This window comes from Volvox carteri (assembly GCF_000143455.1).
Source record: "Volvox carteri f. nagariensis unplaced genomic scaffold VOLCAscaffold_20, whole genome shotgun sequence".
NCBI lineage: Eukaryota > Viridiplantae > Chlorophyta > Chlorophyceae > Chlamydomonadales > Volvocaceae > Volvox > Volvox carteri.
Window position 1 is genome coordinate 1,750,883 of NW_003307563.1, and position 22,128 is coordinate 1,773,010.

General features: G+C 54.8%; 5 protein-coding genes across 5 annotated transcripts; 1 reads left to right on the forward strand and 4 right to left on the reverse strand.

Annotated features, from left to right (window-relative positions):
* Window positions 1-232: 232 nt before the first annotated feature.
* Window positions 233-2,227, reverse strand: VOLCADRAFT_91368 (uncharacterized protein; the record flags this gene model as incomplete). The annotated part of the gene is made up of 4 exons (XM_002950859.1): window positions 233-398; window positions 928-937; window positions 1,102-1,256; window positions 2,214-2,227. The coding sequence occupies 4 exons, from the start codon at window positions 2,225-2,227 to the stop codon at window positions 233-235; spliced, it is 345 nt and encodes a 114-aa protein (XP_002950905.1).
* A 513-nt stretch (window positions 2,228-2,740) lies between these two features.
* On the reverse strand, window positions 2,741-5,643 carry VOLCADRAFT_91369 (uncharacterized protein; the record flags this gene model as incomplete). Its single annotated transcript, XM_002950860.1, has 5 exons — window positions 2,741-3,250; window positions 3,502-4,227; window positions 4,720-4,821; window positions 5,066-5,349; window positions 5,595-5,643. 5 exons carry the CDS (start codon window positions 5,641-5,643, stop codon window positions 2,741-2,743), a joined length of 1,671 nt encoding a protein of 556 aa, XP_002950906.1.
* Window positions 5,644-7,102: 1,459 nt separating this feature from the next.
* Window positions 7,103-11,474, reverse strand: VOLCADRAFT_91370 (uncharacterized protein; the record flags this gene model as incomplete). Its single annotated transcript, XM_002950861.1, has 8 exons — window positions 7,103-7,163; window positions 8,078-8,244; window positions 8,468-8,671; window positions 9,030-9,163; window positions 9,485-9,720; window positions 10,204-10,493; window positions 11,254-11,301; window positions 11,439-11,474. 8 exons carry the CDS (start codon window positions 11,472-11,474, stop codon window positions 7,103-7,105), a joined length of 1,176 nt encoding a protein of 391 aa, XP_002950907.1.
* A 247-nt stretch (window positions 11,475-11,721) lies between these two features.
* On the forward strand, window positions 11,722-12,273 carry VOLCADRAFT_91371 (uncharacterized protein; the record flags this gene model as incomplete). The annotated part of the gene is made up of 1 exon (XM_002950757.1): window positions 11,722-12,273. One exon carries the CDS (start codon window positions 11,722-11,724, stop codon window positions 12,271-12,273), a length of 552 nt encoding a protein of 183 aa, XP_002950803.1.
* Window positions 12,274-16,832: 4,559 nt separating this feature from the next.
* VOLCADRAFT_117705 (uncharacterized protein) lies at window positions 16,833-19,412 on the reverse strand (the record flags this gene model as incomplete). The annotated part of the gene is made up of 3 exons (XM_002950862.1): window positions 16,833-17,215; window positions 17,786-18,914; window positions 19,128-19,412. 3 exons carry the CDS (start codon window positions 19,410-19,412, stop codon window positions 16,833-16,835), a joined length of 1,797 nt encoding a protein of 598 aa, XP_002950908.1.
* Between the last annotated feature and the right edge of the window lie 2,716 nt (window positions 19,413-22,128).

Below are 22,128 nucleotides of genomic sequence, written 5' to 3' on the forward strand. Positions count from 1 at the left end.
GCCATCTGATAGGTGTAAGCCTGGACATAAGCTTATGATAATGTTATACTTTTACGAGAGCTTTGGGTTACTACGCCTGAGAGAGAATTCAGGCCCTCCCTTTTCAGTGAACCACAAGAGTCAACACCGTCAGAATTCAGATCAAGCTTATCATATCATATCCCACCACTTATTTGCTCAAAATATCACCATTTGCATATAGTTGGAGAAAACTGGGTCCCTGCCCCGTGGGTCATATATCTGCCTTGGGCAGCTGCAATGTTGCGCCGAAGGCCCAGACGAAAGCACGGAGAGGCTGCCAGGTGCTTGAATCTAAGAGGACGTTGCACTTCTTGATCTTGTCCCTGGGCTTGCCACGTTTCGGCCTTGCTGCCTCACCAGACCGCCCAACCTGTCTTCTGCGATGGCGTCGCTGTAGTTCCGATGCCGGTCAATAGACGGTGTAGTGTTATAGAATGTAATTCAGGCACATGAACACCCTTGTGATATGCAGTCACGTGGGACATGCTACTGGATGCGTGCCACGTTTGAAAAGCTTGTTTGGCTATCAAGCTGGCACCATGTCTACGCGTCGCAAACGGAATCGTATCAACCAGGATTTCCTTTAAGGGGTGATGCAATAGTCGGTAATGATGCATGGTTTGGTACTGGTTCTGCGTTAACGCCGGGGGTATGAATAGGTGATGGAGCTATCATCGGCGCCATACAGTGTAGAAACGTTCACCTCGCTGCCACCGCGGAAAGAGTTCAGGGACACACGACGACAAGCAACGCAAGAACGCGCAGCAAAAGCTTTCTTAGGACGATATACAACTACGCAGGTTGTTAAGCTGAAAGAAAAGACTGAGGAGGTCTAGGCGAAAGGGTAGAAGCAAAAGCGGACAATAACCAGGTGGGTACGACACGACTGACACGAGGGTCCCGCACCTGGAGTGGGCTAGGACGGGCACGACGCATAAGGGGAGGAACGACGGGGACCAGCGTCAAGCCCCAAGGGGCCATTCTGCTGCCAGGACCTTTTTCCACAGCTAGAAACTATTACGCCACCCGGGGGACAGCGATGCACCATGCATGCACTCGACCGATCACGTGCGCACGCACCTTGACCATGGGCTTGTCCAGGCACTGCCGTCATGCGGTACAACTGGGGTTCCGGATAGGCCCCCGCTCTCCTGATAGGTTGCGCCAGCAGGTTCAGTGCGGGCGACGGTCGCACTATCCAATGAATGAGCACACGGGCCGCAAACTCAAATGCGCTTGACGAACAAGCACAACACGTGGTACTCTTGAGCGGGATAGGTTACAGCTGTTTTCACGACGTGCTGAATTGGGGTTTTTTACGGGAGCGCATCTCGTTTGTGAGGCAGCTACCCTCGGGCGCCTCTGGAGAGTTTCAATCGGGCACTCGTGAACAGAATCCACACGACGGAAGCGTGCTTCTCTATATGGGCCCCGCCACTGAGAAGTTCGCAAATCTGTTCAGTCGTGTCAGGAGCGTGGCAGGGATAAATGCATGGGCGCACACCGCACCCCTTCCTGGTGGACCCATGCTGACGGGCTGCGAGGAGGATGCCATAGCTCTGTGTGAAGAGACATTCGAGTTATACATTTGCACGTGTGTGCTGATGTGTTCTTGTGCCCGTCATATGACGTTCTGTGCGGTCCGGTAAGGTCTACAGTGTGGTCTGAATGAAATGTTTCCGGTATCGTTTGTGGTAGGTTTGTAAGAACCCTTCTTTCATGGGTGCATAAGATAAGAAGAAGGCTCGAAGGTTGGATGGCCAGGAAGCATGCACACATACCCTCATAATCAACTTGCGAGCTGACCAGGAACTAAGTTGATGCGCCGTTGATCCGCTAGATTTGGTTGGATGCTGGTGGTGAGTTGCCGAACCCAACGAATACATTCTGAAGTCGGATGGGGTGACGGATTAGGGTGCCCCTCTAGCAGGGGAGAGCAGGGACTGCCCGGGAAAGGGGCCGCTGGCGAAGTTAACCACCCTGTAACAACATACACATACCCTGCTTTCCTAACCCGCGCACTTGGCTTGGTCGTTACGTGCCTTGTACGTAATATTCTGTCTTTTGTATCCGGTTTCATTGTGGCGGCATCGTGCACATGGTCCCGTACGCCCTGTCCGTTGAGCCGTCCCGGGTGACAAGTAATGGTTGCATGAGTGCTTGTGGCGACGCATTTCTGCATGTCAACTCACGAATGCTTGTTCATAGAGGATTAGGATTACACATGCCCATGGTCGCCAATAATATATAGCTCGTCATGCTTCGTCAATCCTTCTAAGAGAACGGTCGGTTCCCGGTCTGACCAGCGGGTCACTGCATGCCTACGGGGGCAACAGGACGGCAGCCATCGGAGCGGTATCTCGCAATGTGCCATTTCTGATTACGTGCTAATTCAATTAGGGTGCGCTTATCGGTCGAGGCTGGATGTTAGTGGATTGCTATGGTGAGGAATGGAGTTTAACTTCAGCGGCTAGTTACCGGACTGGCTACCCTGACAATCTGGACGTACTGCATACTTATTACATGTCCTCATGCCAGATGTGCCACAAACGAAACCTGTAATGGCTGATGATACTAAGGAAAGGACCGTCGGTGCATACAAGGGAGGTTGCACAAAAATGGGTGCTGCATTCCTTTTTTTTAGCACTCCTGGTGCATACCGCATAGCCCAAGATTGCACAGATCGAGGGGCGGGACCAACAGTGAGGACAAGCTCAGCTCATCGGCGCATTCCGGAAGGCAAATCCGCCCACAGGGGCTCCCAGCTACCGCCCCCAGTTAAACCCCTGCCCTGCTCCCCCTCGCTGCTGCTGGCCCCGCCCGTGACAAGCGGCGATGCCGCCAGGCGCAGCAACATTCTGCTGTCATACCGTATCCGCTGGTCAAAGCGCGACAAGTAGTCTCCGGATAACGCAGCAGCATTGCCTATACAGCCACCTGCAGCGCCTCGACTCTGCTGGCTCCCCGCTGCCGATGCGGTGGCGCCGCGACCAAAGCCCTTTGATGCTGAAGGTGGGGACGACGGTGACGCCCTTGCTGCCGTAACCCGCGATGATGCCGCCGCCGCAGCCTTGCCGTTGACCACAACGAGGGCGCCTGGCCTGCAAGACGCTGCCAGACGCGCTGCGTCTTGCTCCGAGACCAGCCAGCAGGCCTGAAGCTCCAGTCGCCGCAATGACGGCAGGCCGGTCGATAACAGCAGCAAACCGTGGCCCGTCAATTGGGCATCCTTGGATGGGATGGGATGGGAGGGGAGATGGTAAGGCCGGCATTAGCCTATTCAGGGGAAACGTATGGCACGTGGTGGGAGTGCTGGAAGTGGTTGGATTACACCACAGGGAACATACGGCATACCTGGGGGTGGGGGATTTCGCCACATGGTGCACAAGGCACACGGCGGAAGTACTGGTGTGAACCAAGCCAAGCTGTACGCCGAGCTATACACCACATGAAACCCTCAGCGGCTCATCAGCAGCTTACCCGCAGAAGAAGGCTGTGCAGGCTGGGCAGCTCTGCCGCTGCCAGGACCGCCATCGTGCCATCGGTCAGCCCTGGCCCGCCCGCTTTGAGCTGCTCCAGAAGCCCCAGATTTCCACCACCGCCTCTGCCACGGTCGCCCATAAGCAGAGCACGAAATCCCGCCTCGCCGACCCGAGTTCCGAGCAAGTTGAGCCGCCGCAGCCGCGGCCATACGACCCCGCCGCCGTCACCGTTGTTTCCATCACCGCTAGTGCCTGACGAAGAGCATGTCGTACTGCTGCAGCCTCCCGTTTCTCTTTCCATGTCACGGCAGCCCCTCGTGTTGCTGCTGCTGGTGCTGCCAATTGCTGCTCCTGAATCGGCCGCGGCGGCCATAGCCTGCGGTGCGGCAGCAGCTGCAATTGCTAGACCCTGGCGTGTAGGACCCAGCTGCGCCCGCGCAGGTTCCTCGACGTAGCCGCCATCGCCATGTCCCGGGCGGGCGTCCGGCACCGCTGCCCACACATCCACCGGGGCGGCTAGGTCAGGAAGTGCCGGTGGCTGTGGTGGCTGAAGCGGTGGCTGTAGCTGGGGCCGAGCCGGCCCGGGCGTTGGTTCGGATGTGCGCGTGGTGGGCGCCAAGGTGAGGTCTGTGTTGTCGGACAGGTTGAGGTTGGTGAGGGCGGTGAGTTGCTGTAGCCAGGATACGGCGGAGTCCGTCACGGAGCACGAGGACAAGTTCAAGTCCTGGTGGAGGGTTTAACCGGGGGAGGGGGGCCGATGGACGGCGGGTGTGTGTGTGCCAGAGTGGAGACGTGTTCGAAGGAAGGGAATTATGCAATGCACGGGGTTAGGGAGGGTTATTCGTGTGAAGGAGGAAGGTAACGTGTAGAGGAGGTTACGCAAAAGGCTAGGGTGGAGAGATGCCCGGAGAGAGGAGAGGGTTGTTGCACAGGACTTGGAAATGCATCAACGCGCCAAGGTTGTCAACCAGCAGGCAAGAAAGGGATAGAGGCTACGACGGGGAAAGACCCGCTGTTGCATTTTCCGTACACATAAACACAAACACATGCACATACGTGCAGAAGCGCACCTATGCCTCGTGCCTGTCAAAGCCTCCTCCAGCCGCCCAGTTGCATCGGTGGCACCGTCATGCTATCCCTGTGTAACAATGAATATGACGCGCCTTCGTGCGTGTATGATGCGCGGTGCAATAATGCCGCTGCGCCTAATGCATACCTTCAGTTGCTGCAGCCCCGCCGCCACCAGCGCCGCGGCACCCGGAGTGCTGCCCGCTGCTCGGCAACCCGCCGCCACAAGCCTTTCCAGATCCGGTGCGCACTGCGGTCACCGGGTAACCGGTACCCAGAATTCGGTTATTTTGTACCCTTTTGCATGATTTATTCACGAATTACGACATAGTGGCTACTGGGGATGGGATGACTTAGCGTGGCGTGGTCTGGCGCGTGACAATGCACGCCATGGCAGGAGTTGCGAACCTCATGGTACGAAAGTCAAAAGTCGTACTGAACAGAGAAGATATTTGGGGACGGGGCGTCGGTTATGGTCGTCAACAGATCCGTACCTGTAGATATGCCAGGTCTTCCGCTCGTACTGATGTACGGCTTAGATCCAGATGTGTCAGCCGTGAAGCGGTGGCGCCGCCGCCATCTGTGCCCAGCGCAGCGAGTGGCGCGACCCACGGGTCTGCACAGCCAACCTCAGAGAGGTCCAAGTATTCCATGGTGGCCGCAGAGTGCCTGCACTGGCATATCCGCACAATAACACCCAGGTATTCCACGCGGTACTCCGTAAACACGTCAGGCCATAATGCACAAGTTAAAGTGTCCCCTTTGCTGAGCCAAGTCTCTGAGAGGCTTTCGACGACGTACGCGGATATTGCGAGTTCCTTGTAGGGGTGCGCGGGCTTGCGGGGGTGCGCGTGATTGCTTGGATACTTCTTCTGTGACCTTCCTCCTACGCAAGTCCCCTTCTAATGCAAGCCGTCCCTAAAACGTTGGCGTAAGAAGTGTTTCTGGGTGGGGGAATGTCTCTGAGTGTTGAGGGCTGTCCAAGCCGTTGAGGCTCTCCTTGCTACCTCTCAGGGCCTTCACCTGCTGGCCTCGCTGCACTGTGTTTGGGCGCGGACAGCGTGTGTAACATAGTAATAGAATCCAGTGTAACGCCATTCAGTTATTCTATTAGGAACGGAAGCTACCCGTGAGGCAGGGTGTTAGGGCCCTGCGCAACTTGTTGCACTGGGTCACAGTTCACAGGAAGGAGAGAGCCGTCATTCACTGTGGTGCACAAGGGGCGGCCCACAAGGTTCAACTTAGAAAACACGGGACTCAGACGAGGACCATCAAAGCCTGAATATTTATGCGCCAGCAAAAGGCCAGGAGCGTCCCTTAGCTGCGGCGGCATTCCCCCCACCGACAGCACCACATGTTGTGGCCACGTATGGCAGGTGGCGCCCGCTTTGCACCGTTCTGTGTGGGTGAGACCTTTTCGGTGAGACTACAAGGTCATAACATTCCCAGAACAGGACAGCGGCGCCTGTTGGTCTTCAAAGGTGCGCACACACATTTTAAGCCAGCCAACGACAGTTCGCGCCTCTGAGTTACTTCCTTAAATATAACTCAAGCGACTGAAACCATCATCCCTGCGCGGAAAAGGGTACTGGCTGCCCTAAGCTGATCGGCCAAGCATTCCCTCCGGCGCCATTGGACGGAATTCTCTAGCAGCCGACAGCGGGGTGTAATGCTAACAGCTTCGACAACTGCTGCTTGTCGGTCTGCTTGACCCTACCGATCGTGAGGAAAGGCAAGCCGCAGCCATGGATTCTGGATGTGCTGCAATCGCCTCTGCGGCGTGAAGACACTCCCCTCGAACGCGTCCTCCCGCCAAAGAATACTAACGGGTAAACTAGTGAACGAATCCTGACTCGGAAAAAACCGTAGGTTTTTCCCGCGCAAAAACATGGCGGGCGTAAGGCGGCGTCGTATTATTGTAAGTGGTGTCAGTGTTTCACGAAAATCCTAGGCAAGACCAGGCCTCTAGTTAACTGCCTTAAGGCGGTCGGGGAACCTCGGAAACCTCCCCCCTCTGCGAGCAGCCAGAGCTGTAGCCCGCTGCTGTTGCTGCTGCTGCTGCTCGGTTGACATCGCGATGACAAATGCAACGCGATGTGCGCAATAGGCAAGACATTCCCATCGGCAATTCCATGCGGACGAAAACCGGGCAACGCTATGAGGTTGTAGGTCGGCTATCGTACATAAAGCCGTCTATATCCTGCGTGTGTGCTATTAAGTTAGTTGAGGCCCTATGAGACACTTCAGTTGGTATGTGTAACTTGCGGGCATGTTACTTATTTCGCCCAGTTGCGGCAAACGACGTGGCGAGAAACGTTAAATAACCGGCTCCAAGACCTTCAGTACTTTCTAGCTACAATCTATAACTGGTCTAAAAGGTAAAATTGAATTTTATTGAGCATTCAGCCTGCCAGCATGATGGCGCATGGGATTTCCCCGCAAATCCGGGAGGAAGACATGTTTACAGAATGCAAACTAACCGGCTCAGCAAGAATGGCTCGTCAATTCAAATAATAAATGCTATCAGAGCGTCAAACACACAAGGTCAGCAGAGCAGCTGGGAGCATTGGGCCTTGCAGCCGCAGAGACCTTCTGAGATGCAAATGGGCGAAAAGCAAAGCCGATTGAGCCCGATAAGGCATAAAACATTGATGAATGCGGAAGCTAGAAGACGGGCCAGGCAGTTGTGAGCATCTCGCCATGCCAGATTTCGCCTCGATTCAGTTTGAAGTTAAAACTTTTAACTAAAGCTGCAAGCCGGCAAGAAAGCAAGGATGCAACGATTGTATCAAATGTCCGTTTCCCGGTATTGAAAAAAATTAAATGTTGAGCGCTATGTTATACGGTAGGTTAGTCTGCCAGGTTGCGGCGAAGTCATGTACTTCCGGAACGACGACCGCGTTTCCTGCTCTGGCCAGGCTGCTACGCGGCAGAGGCCTCTGCCAATATGCTAAAGGATGGTTAGCCAAAACTTGGAATTTACCGAAAATGGCGTTTACCCAGTTTCCATTTAATACAAGTGACGCGTTTCCTGCATATCTGTGTGCGCGCGCGCCCTGTCTGCCGGTTACGTAGTCGTTGGCAAATCTGGCACCTCACGTGCTGGCCGAGATCCAAGTCAACAGGCATGCCGCCCTCGGGACGTACTGTCGAACGCATTTCAGCGCGCCAGTTAAGAAACGCAAAAAGCTCTTCGACACTTACAAAACGTTTAACCTTACACCATCATCATCAAAATCATGGAAATGTAAACAGTTTTAAGCTGCGAACTACTCTTTTTTTTAATCGCAAAATGTCAGTTGAACACGAGAGCAGGTTTCACTGCTACTCCCAACGTCTTCAACCACCACCCAGTCGGCCCTCCCCTCTCCCCCTTCGCCGTCCAGCTCACGCAAGAAGGCGCCCGTATACCTCAGTCGGCACTCCCCGTGCGGTGCTTTCCTCCCCTTCCTACAAAGGGAGGAAACCCCCTCCCCCCTTTCCCACTCCAGTTCCCTCCATCTCACCTGATCACACAGGCCAGCCCCGCTGGCGAGTACGGAGGATCGTCCGCCGCCGCCAGCTGCCCTGACAGTACGGCACCCCGCAGCAGCAGCTGCCGTAGAGCCAGAGGGGAGGGCTGACCTGCCGGCCACCACACCTCCCGCAGCCAACAATGCCGCAAATCTAGGAACTGGACGAGGAAGCGGCGAGCGTCCGGAGTGGGTGGGAGGGTGAGAGAGGGAATGGGCGTTTTGGCGGCGGAAGAAGCAATGAGAAAGACTCGAAAAAGGAGCGCACGGTACAGAGTCATGGAACGAATGACAGACGGCGACTTGAGGAAAACGGTCTCCGCACCCTACAAATGTCCTCTCACAACCTGTCACTCCCATTCTCCCTCCACCCATTCCACCCACCTCCAGCTCCGGTAACGCCGGCACCGTGCTCAGCTGCGTCCACGCCGCCCCAAGGTACCTCAGCAGCGGCAGTCCGGCTGCCAGCAGCAGCAGCAGCTGCTCGCCTCCATCGGGCCCACCCCCCGCATCACTGCCCCACAGGTCCAGGTGACGCAGTGCGGGCAGGTGCGGCAGTAGACTCAACCAGGCCTCGTCTCCCACTGCCTGTGGGGAGGGGGTTAAGGTGGGGGCGGACGGGATTAATATGCGAGGAGAGTCCAGTGATCAACTGCTTCGAAGCACCACCTGCTGGAGCAGGGTGGGGTGGGGTGAGCAGGAAACGGACGGCGCACCCGATTGTCATGACACGATTGTGGTATGACCCAGGAACTGGAGGTGGTGGAGGTGTAGCGATAAAATCCCGGCTACCCACTACTATCTACCCAGCCTAGTCCGACAGCCAGCCAGACAGCAGGGCCCCCCCCGGACACCGCGTCGAGGTGACTTGCCTTAAGGCCCCCCGCCTGCAGGCTTGTAAGGCCCCTCATGCTGCTCAACACCCCCAGGCCGGGGCCCTGTACACCCGTCTCTGCAGGCAGCCCCCCGCGAGGGCGGACACCGCGAGGGGGTTGGGGCCGTAAATGCAAGGGTAACGCAAAAACGGACTCCCCAAGACGTTATACCCGAACATGAACGTGCGGACGGGAAGAGGGGCAGCTGAGTGGCAGTAAGGAATGCGGAATGACACAGCGGAGGACGAGGACGCGGATGGGCGGCTGCCGGGTTGCGGCGAGGCCGCAATTCAAGGACAGAAGGAATGTGGGAAAAGCAGACAGGGAGGGAGGCGGAGGGCGGAATGGGCCAATGATGATGCGGGCATAAAAATCCGGCCCTCAACTTTTCTTCTTCGTGCTTGGGTTCACATGTCTCCACGCCCTGATCGTGTTGCTTAATGTTCATGATGTCTCAACTCCCTGGCCCCCTCCCTAGCCCTCACCCGATTACCTAGGGTGCCGCCCTCCTCCCCCTAGCTCTCACCCGTTATGTTGAGGGAGAGCAAGCAGCTTAGGGAGGCCAGCGCCGGTAAGGCCTCATCACCAAGTCGGCTGCAGCCACTGATGTCCAAATGACGAAGAGATGTGGCGGCTGGTGTCAGGGCGGGGCTGGCGGTGAGAGTGGGGCTAGCTGGTGGTCGGCCGGACGCGAAGATCAGTGGCTGTAGTGCTGCAGCGGTCAGTTTGCTACAGCCTGTTAGCGTTAACGTTTCGAGATGGCTGCGGTGTGCGGGGGGAGAGGGTGAGCGGGAGGCGGGGATGGCAGGGGTGTGTGATGCTGAAAAGAGAGGCAGGGAGGGCGGAGAGGGCTAAGGGACGGATCTTGGGGATGGGGATGGGGATAAGGACATGTTTTCCTCCGACGACATACATACGCACAAACCGCACATCTGCCATCATGATATACGTCCCCGCCCCAAACCCCGCTCGCTTGCCCCTCCCCACCCCCGTCTACACCCAAAAGAGCAAGGCAGGTCGTAAAGCCTTTCCCGCACCCATTATTACCACATCACCACATTACTGCGTGCTCAGCTCAGCTCACACATATTCCGTGCGTTCCGCATGCTCGTGTGAATGCGATTCCAGGTCCAGAAATCTGCCTCTTGGTCCGGTAGATTCAAACGCACGTCATCTCCCAAGTCCCAGGCCCCCATCTCCTAGGTGTCGCACATGCCGTAGATAAATGTACCGCACAGGGCCCACCTGAATCCCGAGAGCGCTGCCAGCCACTCCAGCGTAACCGCCGGGCCCCAGAGCCTCACACGTGTGACGCTGTGAAGGAATAACTCCAGGGTGGCCGGCCGCAGAGGAGTAGATCCTCCGCCTGCGGCTGCGGCTGGGCTTCCTCGATCACCTCCTCTTCCTACCACTCTTCCTTCTTTTACCCCTCCTGTTAATAACGCCGCTTTTGCTGTTGTTGTTCCTCCTAGGAACGGGCTTTGGCGGAGCAGCAGCAGCTCCAGAAGTTCGTTGGCAGCATGTTCGGGCAGTCGCTGCGGGCGAGCAGACGCGGGCGGGGAACATGAAGCCTTGGATCCCAGAAATTGGTCATAAGCCTCCTTGGACAAAGTGGTAGGAAGAGGAGGTGATCGAGGAAGCCCAGCAGCAGCCGCAGCGGCAGGCGGAGGATCTACTCCTCTGCGGCCGGCCACCCTGGAGTTATTCCTTCACAGCGTCACACGTGTGAGGCTCTGGGGCCCGGCGGTTAGGCTGGAGTGGCTGGCAGCGCTCTCGGGATTCAGGTGGGCCCTGTGCGGTACATTTATCTACGGCATGTGCGACACCTAGGAGATGGGGGCCTGGGACTTGGGAGATGACGTGCGTTTGAATCTACCGGATCAAGAGGCAGATTTCTGGACCTGGAATCGCATTCACACGAGCATGCGGAACGCACGGAATATGTGTGAGCTGAGCTGAGCACGCAGTAATGTGTTGATGTGGTAATAATGGGTGCGGGAAAGGCTTTACGACCTGCCTTGCTCTTTTGAGTGTAGACGGGGGTGGGGAGGGGCAAGCGAGCGGGGTTTGGGGCGGGGACGTATATCATGATGGCAGATGTGCGGTTTGTGCGTATGTATGTCGTCGGAGGAAAACATGTCCTTATCCCCATCCCCATCCCCAAGATCCGTCCCTTAGCCCTCTCCGAAGCCTCCGTGGGGAAGGGGGGAGTTAGTGGGTGGGTTCAAGTTCTCGCCGAGAAAGCGTGGCGTGTGGTGCGCGAGATTGGGCTGCCTCGATGGCTGGGGTTCTCACCTCCAAGCTCCGGCGTTGCACTGTCCAGTGAACACTGTTGGCTGCTGCCTGGAATAGTGGTAATACAGGAGAATATGGGAGCGGGTCGTGAGACTGCAGCAGGGCAGAGCTAACAAATTAAGCCGGGCCTAGAGCTGCCACCATCCAAACTGCGCGATGGGAAGGCAAGAAATGACATGACCAACCTGAATACAGAGGTCCAATAGGCTCGGCACTGCCATCCGACAGGCGTCTTGCTCGCCGAGAGCTGCCCTGCTGTGCGTGAAGTGCTCAAATGCAAACGAAGGCTACGATAACTATGAAATTGCTATTTATCAAAACTACGTTCAAAATCGAATATAATTCACTGTGTAAGCTTGACCAGCTACACTTTTACGTGGCTTCCCATATCGTAATGCAGGCCACCAACCTTCGACCGAAGTCCCTTGAAGGTACACGCTATCGTGCATATTGGTTATTCATATAGAAATGGCTGCTCCAGTACTCAAGATTGAAATTGACGAGCTCACGAACTCAATCCAACACCTTGAGCGCAGCAATCGAGAACTGAAAGAGCTTCTGCAAACAGATCCTGACCCCGAGTACCGCCTCGCCATCGGTGAAAACATAACAACAATTGCAAAGAAGCGCGCACGAGTAGCAGCCCTCGAGGAGGAACTGCGACGCCTTACCGGCGAGGAGTACGAGTCCGATGCCGTGGCACTGCCAGTCGCTGACGAAGTTCTGTGCTCGGAGGACGCTGCCTCAAGACCAGCTAGCACTGCTGGACCAGACGGCATGCAAATAGAGGATTATCAACGTCGCACCCACGCAGCGGAACCCACTGCCGATAACATGGAGTTGGACCCAGCCACAGGCATGGCGAGCGCCGCAGGCAGCTCCGGATCTGCAGGCGCTGGCGCGAGTACAGAACCAACAACACTAGTAGCCAGATGTGCGGGGGTTTCCGTTGCGGCAGACCCCCAACCAGCCGCCGCGACGGACACAGGCCCAGGCTCGGGTGCCGGAGTGTGGCTGTGACATGTTACACGGTTTGACGTCGCGCGCTGCTGAGTCGGATGCATGGACATAGGGCTTATGAACCGACGCAGCCGCAGGTGCTGATGCTTATTGGTGTGCAGGGTGCTGTGATGGGAGCTGGAGAGCGTGTGAACCCCCACTTGGCCCTACGGCTTTGGGACCCTACGGCCCCCGCCCTACGGCACCAGATTGAAGAACAGCGTACTAGGTCGGTGTGTGCGGCAGTTGCCCGTGTGTGTGCACGCACCAAGTCCTAGGATTCGTGTGGTAGCGGCGTGCGTGGATAGAGCACCGCAGATCCAAAAGATAAGGAATGGAGCAACCATCAAGGGGACGGTGCAAGCAACAGGGCGATTGCATGCAATGGTTGGCAATGCCTGTTGGTTGATATGAGCTGAGTGCCTGAGGCGCTGTCAGTGTACTGCAAGACCATATGTGGCTGAAGGATAAAAGCCCCAGGCATTGAGGGCACGACCGACCGACAAGGAGGATGCGGTTGGGACAGTAATTATGTCACCAGGTGTGTACCCTTTATGTTGATGGTATGCTCGTATGTGCCGATTATATTGTTGCTTAAGGCTACTGGCCAATGGCATATGTCGAAATGCCCATTGGCCTGTGTGTGTGAATCTACAGGCAGGGAAAGGTACATCGGGCAACTTGATTTGAAGATGGGTTGCTAGCATCTAAAAATGACGTATGTGTTCCTGTGTGGAAGAAGACGAGTGATTTTGTGTTGGTACCGTGAATATTGGTAAGGATCCCAACATGCCGTATGAGCTTACGCATCATGCGTCTGCTGTACAGGCGTTCGCGCCGGCTGGCTCACAGGCATGGCTTGGGCCAAGGTGGGGAAAGACAGTGGGAAGCTTCTGGGACTTTCTGCTGAGGCATTTCTCCAAGTTTGCTTGCCCGTCTTTAGGGGACTGCAACTGGATGAGAAGCAGGAGGGAAATTGACAAGCTATGCGGAAGCCTGTTTGCCGACGGAGATCCCCCGATGTCTGCATTTAAAATCAATTACTGTCTAGGAACGAACGAATTCCCCTCAATAACCGAATTCCATTAATGGTTTTACAGAAGGGAATCATCGCTACACCGTGCTACAGGTGGTACAGGTATAAACACCTCGATTAGACATGGTTCGCGTGGCAGGCAAAGGAAAGCAGAACGTGACAAAGCACGCTGGTAGTTCAAAGGAAAGGTTCCATGACCGTACAAATGTCCTCCCGGCGAGCAACCTGACCAGGGTGCTATCCAACCCGCGATTTGCGTCATATTAACAACACGGACGCCGCCGCCTCTCGTACATTCAAAGCTCAACCTTTGCATCTAGCTGCACCCTACAACTTTGGTTCGTAGATAACTAGAGGATCACCTTGCCAAGGCCTAGAAAAGACACCGCCATGCCGCATTTCGAGTACACAGATAGATACTTGCAAGGAAAATAATATCCAAACTAGCCGCGTTGCCCTCCGTCTGAAACGGGTCCAGAGAGCCGCACACACACACACACACATAATAATCCTTACATAAACCTAATTAACCGACATCCCGAAAATCCACATCCGCGCATTTTTGAGCAGGCCACATCCGCGCTGGCAGTTCTCGTCAAAACCGCCCAACACATGTGCCAAAACCACCGCAAAGACATGTGCCCCGTCTTAATACACAAAAACACGCACACGCAAACAGACACAAGCACGCCGTCCTCCAGATGATGATTCAATTTATTTGCTTTTAGAAATCCCCAGACTCCCTAACTAGTCTGCCGGCGTTGGAAGCAAGACGACACCATCCCCCGGAAAGAACCGGTACCAGTACTTCAATGCTCAGGACCCGTGGCCCCCACTCTCTCTCTTTCTCTCTCCGCTCTACATATATTACGTGTTCGACTCAGGGATACGACCAAAGGGTTGTAGAACAAGCTGCGCACAATGTCTCATGGAGTCTGAGCCTACTCAGGAAATATCTACAATATGCTGGAAGGAACCTAACAAACTAAATTTCCCTCCCGCATCCGCAACATATCCATCCTGCAAAACGTGCTTATCCCACAGATTCCCAAAGTTCAAACCAAGACCCTGTGTGTTACTACCGCTGCCGCGCATGCGTACATACTCATCAAGTTCAAATATGTCAAACAACGACTATTCAGTAAGGATCTCCCCTGCCGTACAGCAACCGTACCATGTACCGGCCACGCACGTACACAAGCCATTAGCCTCTTTCGTCGCTGTACGAGCAGAAGTAAAACCCCTCATCGCTTACCGTAGTATCTTTTCCTCAATCAACATAACTATCCACAGACGATGAGCAGCATCTGCCGCCGCCATCGCGACCGCTGCTTCCTAGCTTGTACGACACTAGATACGGCACACAGAAGTATATAACGAAAAGTTAAGATCTTGGTTCAGTATTACCATAGCGCTTCCAATCCAATTATGTCCTATTTTATCGAATCCATTCGGATTTCGCCCCAGCAACAACAGCAGAAACAGTGCGCGACTGGAGGAAAAAGCTGCCGCCTGATGGGGCCGCTAGGATGGCGCTGATAAAACTCGCTGCGCTGAAAAGCCTCCACGGCCTTCGCGTGAATGTCCACTCCACACGCAAGTAAGCGCGCACGGCAGGAAGGAAACAGCAGCTGCTGATGGCCGCGCGCCGAGCAACCGCCAGCCATCTTGTTGTCTCATGTCACTTCATTCAATCCCGCAGCTCCCCTGGCCATCTTCCTGGTGAGCCGGACAGCTAGGATGCGCCAGATCGAATGGGCTCGGCTAAGACGAGGTCGGCCTGGCCGCCCTGTCGGTTCCCCCAACCTGTTCCAGCTGCAGGGTCGTCTGTCTGTCATACACACATAGTGTTATTACTCAACACACGTCATGGACCAGCATCTACCGCTGCCAACGCACAACGGCCAGATCGTGCGGTGTGCAAGCCCTCGGAGACATCAGGTACCCCCCTGAGGTATGTCCCCAAGGTAGCGTCTGTCTGAGGCCTTGTTGAGGGTCAAGGGATCAGAGGTATGCTGGCTAAATCACAGATAGGGACACAGACACATTTGAGAAAATGACACACACTCCAGCACGGACTGGTACGTGCCCTCTAACAGGCGTCACGTACATACATACATACGCACGCGCACACTTTTGCAGTACGGCACGTGAATGCAACAGCCCATGTAAGCCACACAAAACCCAATCGTCCTGAGAAAGTCCTCCCATAGGGTGGCCCGCAACCGAAACAAAAGAAACACGGGAGAGAAGGGTGGTCTCTAAGCAAAAGTCAGGCATCGCAATCAGTTTTTGTCGTCGTCGTCCGGACTGCCGTGAATGCACGGCGTACATGCATATGTACATACGTACAGACATACTTTGGGGGGGGGGATGGACGCGCTATCCGGGGACAGGGGCTGCGGTCGGCAAGCCGCTGTCTAGAAGCGACTAGGTAACTAGGGTTGTTGGATGGATGGTGGGGAGGTGGTAGTGGTAGTGGTGGTGACGGCGGGGCCGTAGGTTGGCGGATGCAGGAAGCGACTAAGCAAGCAGCTCACAAGCACCACCACATCAACAACCCTGTAAACCTGTAACGTCCTCTTATCAGTAGTGCTTCCTTTATGCCCCGTTCGTCTGTCGGTCCGTCTGTCCCCCAACTCGACCGACATGGGTACCCAGGAATCCCTCATCTTCCATTCCAACACACACACACACACACCGGCATTTCCCTCATCGTGGCTCAGATCATTAAAAACGAGCACACATTAATGCACATGCACACACGCGACGCCTGGATCCTGCAAAGTGCAAGCTCAATGATAACCTCCCCACCAAACCTCCCTGTCCAAAAGCTCCCACGATAATGATGCACGTGCACACGAGCTCTGCCTGGCTTTATCTGCAAGGATGGATGTTTCCAAATTGGGCCCCCCCAGTCCCTTTAGGTGTCGCCGCTGCCAGCACTACCACGATTAACACGTGTCCCAGCAGCGCACGGGGTTTCTCCAGAAGCACCATATCCCACCATTGGGCGCCACACACACACACCGGCCGGCGGCAGCAGCAACAGCTGGAGGTGCTGGAGGCGCAATCGGCTAGGAACTACTGACTGAGGTTGGGAAGGGTCCGGCGAGGTATTTCCGAACAAATCACTCCGAAAACCTACAGTGCGACAGGTATAGTATACGGCAGGTAGGCAGTGCAACACGCAACCTTGTTCGTCCATGTCGGACGTGTCTCTCCCCTCTCTCTCATTCCTCCTCCATCTCCTCGAAGATAGAAAGAGAGGGCGCAGCCAGCACCACGCTTACAGAGGCCTGCCATGCTTATATCTCATTTCACCATCGGGACTAAGCCATTCCCCATCAACACCAACACCAACTCAACCACGTAATCATTTGCCGAAGCATTCAAAGCCACCTGCTGCATACGGTTTCCACCCAAAAACACTTGGCCCAACACCAACAACAGCATGTCAACCAACCAACCAACCAACCGACTGACCTTTATCTCACATGCTCCCCTGCTCAACTGTCATCCTGTGCTGTGCTGTATGAGTTGCTCAACTTAACGTTGGGGTCGCCGCCGGGGTCACCGCAGGTACGGCTGCCAGTGTCGCTGCCGCCGCCGAAGCGGCTGCCGCTGTTTTCACCGAAAGGCGGCGGCTCCGAAACATGATCCGCGGTTCCGAGGAGCAGTGGCCACCTTCAAAACACCAGCTGTCGCCGAAATGCTGGCGAGATATCTCCCTGAGAAAGCCCTCGAAGCTGCCATACACCGCGCACGCATAGCCCTCAAGGCTGAAGAATGGTGCGTCAAGGCCCCGTGTCACCACCTCGTGTGCCTCTGACAAGTACAATGCCACATCAGCAACCGCGTAAGACAATTGCGCGGGCTGGTGGCGCATCAGAGATCTCAGGCGCCGAGCACAGCGGGCTAGAAGGTCTGTGGGAGGAGGCCCGCGGGAAACCAGCAGGGAAGGGCGGCACGGCGAGAGGTTGGAATGATTAGAGATCAGGAGCGAGGGGAGGGGCTCTGTTGACAAGAAGCTAGCGCTACCATTGCATCTCCCGCACTCAGTTGTGTCGCACCTTTGCAGCTGTCGCTGTCCTCTCTGCCCTAGCAAATCCCTCAAACCGTGTTTCATCCGAGCCCTCCGAATTCGTGCAAATGCACATGTGCAGTAGATCGCATTAACAGTCATTGTAAACCTTACAAAAATCTTGTATCCCACGATGAGCCCGGCGGCTGATGCCGGGCGGGCGGGAAGCAGGTCCAGTTCATCTTCACATTCCATGTTGGTGTATTGCGAAGTTAATTAATGAGAGGCTGGGTATGGCTTCCTGACATTTCATGCTGTCATGGCGTGATGCTGTGCAGTGTCGTTTATGGGTTGCACATGGAGATCATGAGGCGAAGCGTGGTGCCTCGCATTGTGCTCGGACTGCTGTGCATTGCGCTGCATGGTGCATAATGTCGTGTCGTAATCGTCAGGGCTCAGTAGTGCGGGCTTACCGCTTGCCGACGGAGGCTGATGAGGCGACACGTCCTCGCCAGTTAGCTGTGCAACCTTTGCCGTACCCGCCGTACCCGCCTGCACTGCTAAAGCACAGGCGGACTGATAAGGGCAGCCCCGTGCCTGTTGACCCAGAAGCCTCGATTGCTGGTGTCTTTGCGGCTTGTGCTCATACGGTTGCTGCAGGGGCCTCAGCACGCAGCGTGATGCGCAAATGCTACAGCTACTGCTGTCCACAGAGCGCAACGTCCTGTGCCGCTGATTTGAAAAGAAGGAATTGCGACCCAAAGGGGAACGTCCATTCTTCTTCCCTCTCATGCAGCTGTAGCGATTGTTCGCAACACATGCGCATGTGACTGGGCTGCTAGGGCAGGCAGTAGCGCTAGTGCTGGGGCTTGGGCTGGGACAAACTTGCCCTGAAATCACGCCGGGCTGGGTCTGGAGACTCGCTGCTGGGCGATGTGCCAAAGTGGTCGGCCCTGCCGCTGCCGTTGCCGCTGGACCGAGCTTGCCCGGCATTGGTGCCGGAGCTTGGTCCACTGCCGATGTCGATGCTGCAGTACCAGCAGCCGCCAACGCCGTTGAAGCAGTACTTCCACAGCCGCAGGATCCCGCCATCATGGGCTTGCCGGAGGCCCAGGCCGCGGTTGCCATTTGCGCAGCGGCTTCTGTGTCGTGGCTTGGGGTGCAGAGGCTGGAGGAGCCATCCGAGGCGGAGTCGTCTCCTGTTGCGGCGGGGACTGTATAGAGGGATCGCAGAGACCAGGAGGCCTCGGACTGGCTGCAGCTAGGTTGCTCCGTACTTGGCATGGCGCTCAGGCTGCCGCAGTCGCTGCATTGCCGGCAGACGGTGGGGCTAGAGCGGCCGCTGCCGGAGTCCGAGACCTGGATGCCCTCCAGCCGCTGCTTGCTTGCCGCCAGCCGCAGAAGTGTTGCGATGGGCAACGGGTCGCGCAGCGCATCCCAACCCCGCATGTGCCGGGCGTTCCCAATAAATAGGATAGCATTCCTATCTGCGATGGTGCCTTGCAGCGACCATCCGCCACCGAAATGACCGTCGCCGATGGCCAGCAACATCTTTTCGATACTGCCATACACGTCGCGGCCCCAAAGAGAAACAGGTTTTGGCTCCAGGCGGCAGGATGGCGCAACCGACATGCTTAGGAACGCAAGGAGTTTTTCAGCTTTGTAACTGTCTAGATGCGTACGCCTTGCAAAGTAGCAGTGCAGGACTTGAGCACATAGACGAGATATCTTTCCAGCAGGCTGATCCCAAGTTGATAATGGATCATTTAAGACAGCCGGCTTGCCTCCCAAGGTTGACGCCTGACAAACACGAACGCTGATGGTTTTGCCGCCCACACGAACATTATTGTCAAGCTCTGCTGCTACAGCATCGAGAGTGGAAGGTGAAGGAGAGCCACCAAGAACAACAAAGCCGAATCCCTTGTTCTTCCAGGCTGATTGAGGAACGACGCTGATGCCAAGCACTTCAATACGACGTGATGCAAGCTCAGCTGAGAGAACAGCTTCCACTTCTTCTTTTGGCAATTTAGGTGGTATACGTGTCAAGAACAGGTGGTAGAGGGCCCCACCATTGCCCGAGGAACCAGGGTCCGCGGCCATATTGCTAGCCAGTCCAACAGTCGCGCAGCATAGATCAATTGATTGTTTGAAAATAATGACCACAACTTAAATTAAAAAACCAGTAAAATATCGGAAAGCAGTCGCAGGTAGGTTAGGTTTCAAACACGGACTAGCAACGGAGATTGTTCGCTAATAGTAACGTGATAGCAGGAATTGCAGCAAGCTGGCGAGCGTCGTAAATCAACAAAGCAAGAGAGCTGTGATAAGCCAAACCTTTCGTACAGGACAGGAAGTTCTTGTGCATGGCTTGCCAAGGGCTAACAAGCGGTGAGTCGAGCTCTACCCGGTGCCCGACTGAACACGCCCGCCTCGCGACCCTTCCTGGAGTGTAATAGCATGTCCTCAGCGGCAGCTCAAGTCGAACTTTTTATAGATTGCAATTAAAGCTCATAACGTTGGATTCAAAGCCGACAAGCTGGGGCGGATTTAGCCGTCTCCATCCTGGCGGATGAGCGAAAGATTCTGACGATACGGGCATGTTTCAATTGACGAGGCAAATTATATATCAATTTCCAGACTATCTACAGATGAAGTGCTTTTTTATCCTAATTCATTGCGACGAGTGCGCTAAACTATGGCCGGGCAAAGTCCGTCGCATCAATCTTACAGCTTTCCTAAGAATTTTTAATCACGCAATCATCAATGTGCAGTTCAAAGCTGATGTCAGCAGATGCTGGTGAGCATGGCTGTCTGCAGAGGCTGAGGCTTGAAGAAGTAGCACCCGTACAAGGGACAATATGGGAGGCCGGATTGGCATTGAAGACAACACAATTTTGCACACAAATTGCAATACGTGGCTACATCTATTTTCATCTTTGTTTAAAAGACCCTTCTTCTGTTCGTTGCAACGGTTTGGTGTACCACTTATTTTTTGGCTGGGCCGAATAACCTTCATTGAGGGATACCATTCGAAACTTTTAATTTTAACGTGTCTCATGAAGCGTTTACCTTGCCTTCTGTACTTTTGAACAACGTCTGCTTGGGAATTATGTTTACAGCATTCATGTTTTTGCCCTTCCATCATCGACACCTCAGTACTGTATAAAGCTGTGTAAAGGGCTTGCGTCATTTAGTAAGGGCAGTTGCGCATGTGAAGGAGTGACGAAGGGATGCCACAGAGCAGCGTTGCATCGCTTCCAGGCTCACGCTGCGAGTTACGAGTGGGCCTGGATGCGTACTGATGATCTTCCTAGGAAGCTGGGCCATGTACTGATCGGGTCTGCGTCACACACGATTGCCCTCTGCACGATCCGTGTCTCGCGAGACACGGATGCGTAACATATAGAGTCGTGGAAGCAACAGATAACGGTTAATGGCCTTAGGCTCAACCAGAAGTAGTTGGCTTTCCTATCAGTTGATCCACCCGCGCCTGCAACGTCTTCGTAGGAGCTGTTGCTAGGGGACAATCGGTTATCAGCGCCAGTTTCCGTGGGACCTGTTCCGCACGACCTGAAGCTCCAGAGTTAGCTCATTTTAAAAGTAAGGGTGTCAGACGATGCCAAGTAGCTGTATTGCACACAGAGGAAGAATAACGTTAGCAGTTGATGAGGCTGTAGCCCCAGCGGCCATACTGTCCTCATGTGGTATGTGCGCGCTATGCAAGTGCTACTCGTCTTGCCAGGTTATACGCCGTTATATTCGAGATGGTTAACTTCACTCCTGGCTTCATGTGGTGTGTCCATGGAAAGTTCCATATTGCATGCAGTGAGGAGGGGCCATAATGGGTCTGACAAACACCATAATACGTCAAAGTTTTTCGCGCACATCTGCATGGCAACCAACCTGCGGCGACTCTCAGGTGTCCCGCTGCTATGATCGATGAGACAGCTCAGCAACGGCCGTGGGGTCAAATTTTCCTGGTATATGCAACTTGCATCCGAGCTATTGACACAAAGGAAGTCAGCATATTCGTAAGTTATTACGTCTGCAAACCTTTTCGTAACACTTCAGCTTCTATATTCCAAGCAACTAACTTGTAAAGGGTGTGTCAGGAATAAAAGCCTTCATGCTTAGTTATTTGGAATATTCGTTGGATTCACTATGTAAACGATAGCCAGCATTTGTTTAAACCGCTCTTCGGACTTTACCTCGATAAACCAGGCTGTGCTTCAATGTTCGCCCCATGCTTTAGTCAACTGATTCCATGGTATTGGCTATGAAGCTTCAGTCTGACGCACTTCCAGGGAAACACTCCATGCCCTGAGGGTACTAGTACGAGATTTATTAGTTGCAGCCAGTAAAACGAACGAGTCGCAATCAGCTGGGCGTGATAATTTATTCGCACAACTGTGCAGTCCAGTTGCATCCGGTCCGTTTTACGCGATGTCGCATTGTGTGATAACGACTAGACGTACAGACGTACTAACGTTCGTCCCTAGTCGATTATGAAGCCAGATACGAAAACACGTGGTCAATTTTATCTTTTGTTCAATTAAACAAAAGCCAGACCTCACGGACCAAAAATCCAGAAACGGTCTGTCCTACTGATCGCGCTCTTGACAAGCCTGACATACAGCCCGCCTTGGTCTCTAACGGCTTCCATAAGCCAGCGCTGCCATAAGTGATCCGGGAACATTCCTCCGCGGGATTGAACATTGACCTGCACGGTAGACACCATCGCGTCCGTCCCGCAAGGCGTCCGTCACCGCCAGCCACAGCCACGCCTGCGATGGGCCGCGGTAAGAGGGACCAGTCC